This window comes from Spermophilus citellus (assembly GCF_964194105.1).
Source record: "Spermophilus citellus genome assembly, chromosome: 2".
In the NCBI taxonomy this organism is placed as follows: domain Eukaryota; kingdom Metazoa; phylum Chordata; class Mammalia; order Rodentia; family Sciuridae; genus Spermophilus; species Spermophilus citellus.
The window spans coordinates 4,462,532-4,470,644 of NC_138183.1; the positions used below are offsets into that span (position 1 = coordinate 4,462,532).

Below are 8,113 nucleotides of genomic sequence, written 5' to 3' on the forward strand. Positions count from 1 at the left end.
TCAAACCCGGGCCACACGCATGCCAGGCGAGCGCACTACTGCTTGAGCCACATCCCCAGTCCCATCTCTTAACTTTTTTTATGAAAACTTTTATAATATCATGAAAGTTTCTTTATTGTAAAATAGATCTATTGTTAGGTTGGCTTTCCTTGATGTCTTGTATGTTAGCCCATTCCATAGTGTGACTCTGTTCTTTCATTTAATAAGAAATAACAGCTGGATTAAGTGTATTTCTTTCCAAGATATGTGTGTCCCACATGGTATGTGTCATAAACTGTTTTTCCCCTTCTGTTTTCCTGCTTTGACAGTTTAGTAGCCTAACCTGCTAGCAGTTTATTTACTGGTTACAGATGCTCAGGACTCTCTTGAGCTCCAGGCCTGTAACTCTTCATCCCACTCTCTGTTCCTTCTCATAAGATACAGAGGGAGCTGGGTATGGTGGCACACACCTGTAATCCCAGTAGCACAGGACGCTGAGGCAGGAGGATCACAAGTTCAAAGCCAGCCTCATCCATTTAATGAGGCCCTAAGCAACTTAGTGAGACCCTGCCTCAAAATAAAAAGGGCTGGGGATGTGGCTCAGTGGTATAGCACTCCTGGGTTCAATTCAATGGAATTTACAGGTTGTAAATTTGTTTATTCTTATAATTAGTAATGTAAGTGATCTTTGTCCATAATTGGGATGGGCTGCATGTACACACAGAGGCCATTTACCACAGGATTGTTTTGTAAGTGGTCGATTCTTTCCCATTTTATTTCTATTAATTTGTCTGACTGATGTTTGTAGTTCCACAATAGTTCAACAATTTAAATGTACTTAAATTTAAGAATGAATAATTGAAATGATTTTTTAAAGATATTTTTAAGACTTAAAAGTCATACTGTTAAATTTTATATCCAAGTCAGAGTAGGAGATTGACGTTTGTTTACTGTTTTTAGTGGGAATTGCTTCTGTGCTGGGTTGGGACAAAAAGGCTAAGAACTCACTGTCTTCAAAAGACTTGAAAGGAGCACAGGAGTTGTCTTAAATGCCACCTGCCTCCTTTAAACAAATGTGTGAGGCCTTCCTCTAAGAAGAAGTAACTTCTTTTTGTTGCTTAGATTCCTGGCCAGTTTGCAGAGATTGAATGTCACCATTACACGAGCCAAGTACAGCCTCTTCATCCTCGGGCATTTGAGGACTCTGATGGTAGGTACATTTTTGGGGACTAAAGGGAGCTCAAGTTTGCCCATTGTTACTATCAGTGGGTTTTTGTTTTTTATTTCTCCATCAAAATGCAAATAAAGGTTATAATGTCCTCCAGTAAATTTTCCCTGGGAGTTTTTTTTTTTTTTTTTTAAGAGAGAATTTTTTAATATTTATTTTTTAGTTATTGGCGGACACAACATCTTTGTTTGTATGTGGTGCTGAGGATTGAACCCGGGCTGCATGCATGCCAGGAGAGTGCGCTACCGCTTGGGCCACATCCCCAGCCCCTCCCTGGAAGTTTTTGTGTACACATAAGCCACTTACCCTTTCTCAGCCCAGGTATTTCCACTAGGTTCTCAGGGTACCTTTTAAAAATGATCCTGCGTCTGTGGGATCACACCTATGCGTGTTAGCTCAGTGTTTGATGTTTAGTCAACACTGAGCAAATGTGGCACAAGGTGTGCTCCGATCTGTCCTGAACCACCTAGAGCCCTGCGCCTGCATCTGCTGAAGTCGTTGCCTTCAGAGTTCCTCTGCTTCTTTGCAGGGAGTGTGAGCCAAGCCTCTGTAGTAAAGTGGGAGGCTGTCATTGGTGGAGTCACAGCAAGATGCAGCGCGTACTTGCTCTTGGTCTCTAGGGCTGATGACTTTTGGGATTTTGTTGTTATTGAAAGTCATCTTAGAAGAGAAGGAAACTCAGAATTTTGCCTTTCATTTTAGTTAGTACCACTAGAGGGCATTCAAATGTACCTTCTATCTCATGTACCCCTTTTCTTACTAGATCTCCATTGTTTGTATATCCCTTATAGGAAGTTTTAGGAGCTATGTACTTCTAATTTTTATGTCCCTATTTTTAAGTTGATATGAAAAAAATCTTTTAGTATTGCTGAAGATTGGTAAATGTTAACATGTTTAAATGAGGCAGTGGGCTGGGGATAAAGCTCAATGATTGAACACTTGCCTTAGCATGTACAAGGCCCTGGGTTCTATCGCTAATGCCACAAAAAATAAATAAATAAGGAAGAAGAAGAAATAAAGCAATTAAAAATAAAACGATTACAAGCTAGGAGTGCTGGTACATACCTGTAACTCCAGCAACCTGGAGGCTGAGAAGGATTGGAGGTTGAGGCCATCCTGGGTAACTTAGCAAGACCCTGTCTCAAAATAAAAAATGCAGAGTGCTGGAGATGTAGCTCAGTGGTAGAGCCCCTTGGATTCAATCCCCAGTATAGGGGTGTAGTCTTTGGGAACCCCAGGTTCGTACTTCCATGAATTTGCTGGCCGCTGGCCTCCCCATGATGGCCTGGGTGTTTTCACTCTGGGGAGGCAGTGCTACAAAGAGCAGCCCACTGAGGGAGGATAGGGAGTGGCCCGTGGTAGAGCACCACCCAGGCCAGCACTGCAGAGAGCGGGGAGGCCAGGGCAAGGCTTCCACCTGACTTGTTTTGTTGTTCTTGGGTCCCACCTGCCTGCCCACCACTGGTGCCTCCCCGCCCCCCGCCAATTCTTTAGCTCTGTTTTTGTCATGAAAATGGAGTCAGTCATGAAAGCACTTGGTGGTTTCCTCTGAGAAGCCAAGATTAATAGTCCCTCCTTAAAACTATTTTTGTGCTCTTAGGATTGGATTAGGTGCCAATTTAGGTATGATAGTCTTGGCAAAAACAGCAAGGCCATCTGTTCCATGTGTGTCTCAGCCACAGACTGAGACTCTGGAGAGGCCTCCCAGCAGGAGGAAGAGTTGAGCCACCAGACCTGGCTGCCCGCATGGCCCTCGCTGCGTCACCCACCCTGCTCACCTGACTGACCCCTAGACCCAGAAAGCCACCAAGCACAGTGCACACCGCCCTTGTGTGCTACTGTTGGGCTGTGATGCAGCGCTGACTCGCACTTGAAATCCTCATTTTTTGCTGTCTTGGACTTGAGACAAGTGTTTATCATTTCACTCTGTGCATACATAAAAGCAAGATCATACATAAAGCATACAAAAGCATACATAAAAGCAAAAGTACAGGTAAAATGAATAGGTCAAGATATTCTTGAAAGGATTTCACTTTCAGGATCCAGTCATTGCCCAGTTCCTAGGGTCAGTGTCCTCCTCATCCACCTAAAAGGTTGGTGGATCAACATTTCCTCAGAGAGCACCGCCACTGTCTCCAGGGCTGTCTTAGAACCCCTGATTCCACTCCCCGGGTGGTGGTAGCTTTCTTGTGTCGATCAGATGATGTCCATGGAAGGTTTTCAGAGAAGATCTGTAAATGATACATTGACTGAAAAGGAGTTAGAGTTGCTGAGTCATGAATTTGCCTGGCATCAGCACATGGAAACTGCTGCTTGGCCAAGAGGCAGCCCACAGTCAGGAGTGGTGAAATGTGAATATTAAATGAGGTATTATTCCTGTTTTTTATATGAGGAAAGTTGCTCAGAGAGGTCAAGTGACTTTACCAAGCCCCTGTATATAGCAAGCAGAACTGCAGCCCAACTGCAGCCCCACTGCCCTAACCACCTTTCAGTAGGAGCCCACATGAGGGTCGTTGTCCATTTTCTTTTCCTTTAATCTCTTCCCTTGTTTGTTCTTAGTAAAGTGACTCACTCAAGTTCTAGTGGTTGTAAATCAGGAATTACTATTGGAGAAAATTATAAAGGGAAAAGAGAAGAAACATGTTGTTCTGTTACTCATTTAGCTATGTTTCTCATGGTTAAGCTCCAGAAAAGAGTCAGGAAATTGGGTGATACCTGTGGGATACTATCTCAGTCAGTTAATATGTTTTCTATCTTTGGGGCTTGGGAGGCCTTTGGGAAGCCAGTAAAGCTCCGTGCCTCTTTCTAGAATAGCCACCTGCATTCAAGCTTGCCTTCTGAGACCAAGCCTTCCTGCTGCCGAATATCAGCTCTGCCAAGGGCAGGCAGTACCCTAGGCCAGCATTATACAAAGGACCCCGGGGACAGGAGTGTTCTATGCCTGCATCATCTAGTGCAGTAGCTATTAGAAGTGTGTGACCATGGCACACTTGAAACGGGGCACAGAAGCTGAGTTTTTCACAGAAGCTGAAGTTTTATTTTTTCTTTCATGGAAATTTAGCTACATGAAGTTTCCAGAGAGTAGTGCAGAGCTGCATGATGGTACATCACCTTGCAGCGTGAGTAACAGTTGTGAGAATGGTCAAAGTTTTTGTCTGTCATTATGTATTTGAATTTACTTTTTTCCTTCAGCCTTGTCTGATGAGTAATGCATTGTTGAGAATCTATGCATAAAAGTATATGTATCATTTGTTCAGAAATGAATGTTGGAACTCCATGGTCCCCATCCATAGGAGCGTTTCTTTGGGGTATAATCGTTTCGCCCTTTCTTTTGTTTCAAGGAAAACCAGCATTGGAATCATCTGATTCAGGATGCTCAGAAGCGTGGTGCCATCATTAAAACCTGCGACAAAAACTATAGACATGATGCAATGAAGATTCTGAAACTTAAGCCTGTGCTACAGAGGAGTCTGACGCACCCACCTACCATCGCCCCAGAGGTGTCCAGACCCCAAGGTGGCTTGCCCAGCAACAAGCTAGACAATGAATTTGCCAAGACATCTTTTGCATCTTCTGTATACCACACACCCTCTGACTGCAGGGAAGTTTCTGTTACTGTGACCTCAAAGGACCCTGAAAGGCCTCCTCTTCAGGACCGACTTCGGGACCCACGACTGCTGAGGAGATTGGGTGCTGATGCCAAGGGAAAATTCCTAAGAGATCCACAGCCCTTGAGCCCCCAGCATCCTGGAGCAACATCTCCCCTGGGAGAGCCAGGCTTTCCCGTAACTCACCAGGACCTTGGCAGTGCATTGCCACTGTCTGCTGCTAAACTGCCCCTGCAGAGCAACCACACACCTCCCGTGCCAGGTGAGCCTCCAGCTGCGAGCTCGGATGCTTCCACAAGTAAACGCAAATGTGACCTGGAAGCAGGGCTCTGTCACAGGAGAGAGACCAGGGCTTTCAGTGAGGGGGAACAGGAGAAGCATGGCTCTGTCTCATATCATACGAAGAGGAGACTGGAGAAAGAGGAGAGCTATTCCAAGAAGAGGAAGCTTTTATAGCAAAGCCAGGTGCCTGCACTGCCAGCCACAGGCGGTATTGTAAACTCAAGGTGACCAGCTAGTAGGACCATCTGGACAAGACCGTCTCTTCCTGAAAGGAGTTTGTGCTGTGGGAAAAGATGGGCGTGCATCCTAACAGCTGAGCCTTTGGTCATCTTCAGTAATTCCTGTCAGTTGCTAAAGCTTTCAGAGGGCATTTGTGTGTCTGTGATAATGTCCTTGAAGTCAGAGACTCAAAATGTTGATCTCTTGTTCTATAGAAGAGGAGGTCAGACTGAAGTGGATGTTGTAAAAGTTGAAATGTATATTTGTATAGCAAATAACAAAATCCTTTTAAAATTTAATCTAGTAGGCCGCTTTTCTTTCCCCTGCTTAAATGTTAATCATTTTCAACAAAACAAACTTCATGTGGGGATCAGGGTGGGAAGGGAGCTAGAGGAGGCAGGTCCTTTCAGCCATTGCTATGGCAAGGCAAGTTTCCTTAACAGCTGAGGTGATTTGGAATAATCTGAGTTAGTGCTAGTGGATCAGATGCCTCTAGCTCTTCTTAAATAAAACAACTGGAGTTTCCTGGGGATGTTTGAGGATCAGTTATGCTAGGTAAAGTTCTGCTTATGTGGTGTTTGCATTTTTAGACCAGGCACCTTGGCACAGGGTATTAAATATCTGATTAGTTCATTTACCTGTTGTAGAGTACATGTTGTTCTCTGGATGAAATTCTTATACTTCCTGAAATACTAGAATAAGAGATGGAAGAAGTTCTTGAAGCACCATTCAGATGCACCTGCAAACAGTTGTGGATGTGGTTACTGAATTCCGGATAAGGAGGACTGGGTTTGCCACAGAAGAATCAACTTGGGTAGGTTGTTAGAGCTTTTGGTGGGTTACCAGGGAAAGTCAACCCTTCCCAGCAAATCCCAGTCTCCAGGCAGCATGGTAACCATTGGGGTAGGCCCTGCAGAGTATTTTAGGCAGGAAAGAGACTCCTTTAAAAAGAAGGGTAACAAAGAAGAGTTTAGAACCAGGCAGAGAGCTGACCGATTCCTGTTGGCTTTGGGACATCCAAGGGTGAAAGGGCCGTGTGCGGTCGGCGGCCCTGATTCTGTGGAGCTGGTGGTCCCTGTGGGAGGAAAACCGGGTGGCAAGAGGACTGGCTCAGGATAGGGAGGGAGTGCCAACTGTCATGCCTGATTTTGTCCAAATTTCCAAAGTTGTTTATCTGATGGTTGTAATAACCAGTCACTTACAGTGAATTCTGTGCAGCCCATTAACTTGATTTTGGGGCAGGAACACAAATACCTGAAGATAAATGTGCACTATTTTAAATTTTCTTTGTCATCCGCTTTTTCAGCAAAAAGGGTTTTGTGTGAGAAATTCTGCTGACGCAGGTTTTAAAGAGCCTTGAAAAGAGTTGGAGTTTTCTGTTCCATCACCTGTGTCTTTCCCGCGGGTGCCTGGATGCCTGACGAATGTCAGCGGGACATTCCTGAAACCAGGGAGCTCACCTTCTAAGAGCATTTAGGCCCTGGGTCAGCCGCTGCCTCCAGTTTACGGGTACAGTTTGCCCTGGGCCCTGGGTGAAGGGAAGAGCAGGTTGGGCTGGGTGAGCCCTGCTGTGCCTGGGCCATGGCTCTGTGCGCTTCCTCCCCGTGCCTTGGTCAAGAGACCTCATGTGACCTTTCAGCTTACTTTCTGCTATCTTGGGAAAGTGCTCAAATTTAACTCAAATTTATAGGAGTGACCGCTTCGGTAGGTCAAAAACTGTGGACTTCTAAGGGAGATGACAAAAGTAGCTGGTAAGGGGACATATCCCAGTCTGCTCGTCTTGACTCATGAATTCCAATGTTTCCCCCCCAAGCGCATCCTTCACAGCCCCACGCTGAACAGTATTCTTTCCATCCAGTTTGATCCCTGTTCTTAGGTTGTGGTCATCTGTTGGATCACTGCTCAGAGGCCAGTCACCTGAAAATTGTCAAGAACTGCAACCTTTTTTCTTTTTCTTTTTTTTTTTTTTCATCCTTCTTTTTTAATTTTTGTGTGGGGGTAGGGATGCCGGGATCTAACCAAGACCTCGGGTGCTAGGTGAGTGCTCTGCTACCGAGCTGCTCCCTGATCCCTGCAAACAAACCTGTGCCCCAGAATACACTGAACTTGACATTAAGTTTTATTTGTTTCAGTTGGTAAAGTATTTGCAGGAAGCATTGGGTGTGTGTGCCGCGGCCTTTCCTGACATGTCTGTCATGGCGCTGCTGCGGACGTGGCTTGTCTTGCTGCAAGATGGAGACATGGCTGCTGCGTCCTTGAGCAACTTTCAAAGAAAGTGCTCTGACTTCTTTTGAGTATTGGTTATTTCAAAATGAATATATTCTATTTAACCTTCTTTGTATATATTTCCCTTAGATTTATTGTGCACAGTTTGTTTAGTTATGTTTTGTGAATTATCAGGAGCAAATTTGATAAGTACATGTGAATAACCTCCTGTAAATTAGTTTTATAAGAAATGTACTAAACTATTTTCTGAACTCAGTTGTGCAGATTGACAATTTTTTTCCTGTAGCTTTGCCTTTCTGTGCTGTATATTTATAGCTGGGATTCGACAAACAATGGACCTGTTCTCTTTGTCAAAACCTAAATTTTAAGAGAATGGCAGAATTAAAAGTGGAAACAAGAAAATTGACATAGGCTATAAAGTTATATGTTATAGAATTAAGATACAAGGTTCTAACAGGTAATCCATTTAATCTGCCATTGCATTGTTTCATGCTTAAATTTCTTGGAGGGGAATTTATGTAATTTGGATATAAAAAAGTCCACTACCCATCCCCAGTCCAGCTCGCCTTGC

General features: G+C 44.3%; 1 protein-coding gene across 5 annotated transcripts in view; it reads left to right on the plus strand.

Annotated features, from left to right (window-relative positions):
• SETX (senataxin) overlaps positions 1-7,816 on the plus strand; it is an 84,861-nt gene extending 77,045 nt beyond the window's left edge. For all 5 annotated transcript variants that reach the window (XM_081279649.1, XM_081279650.1, XM_081279651.1 and 2 more), the window contains 2 exons: positions 1,102-1,189; positions 4,549-7,816. In XM_081279649.1, the coding sequence (XP_081135775.1) occupies positions 1,102-1,189; positions 4,549-5,271 (811 nt within the window). In that variant the 3' untranslated portion in view covers positions 5,272-7,816. The remainder of the gene's footprint in view (positions 1-1,101; positions 1,190-4,548) is intronic.
• The last annotated feature ends 297 nt before the right edge of the window (positions 7,817-8,113 follow it).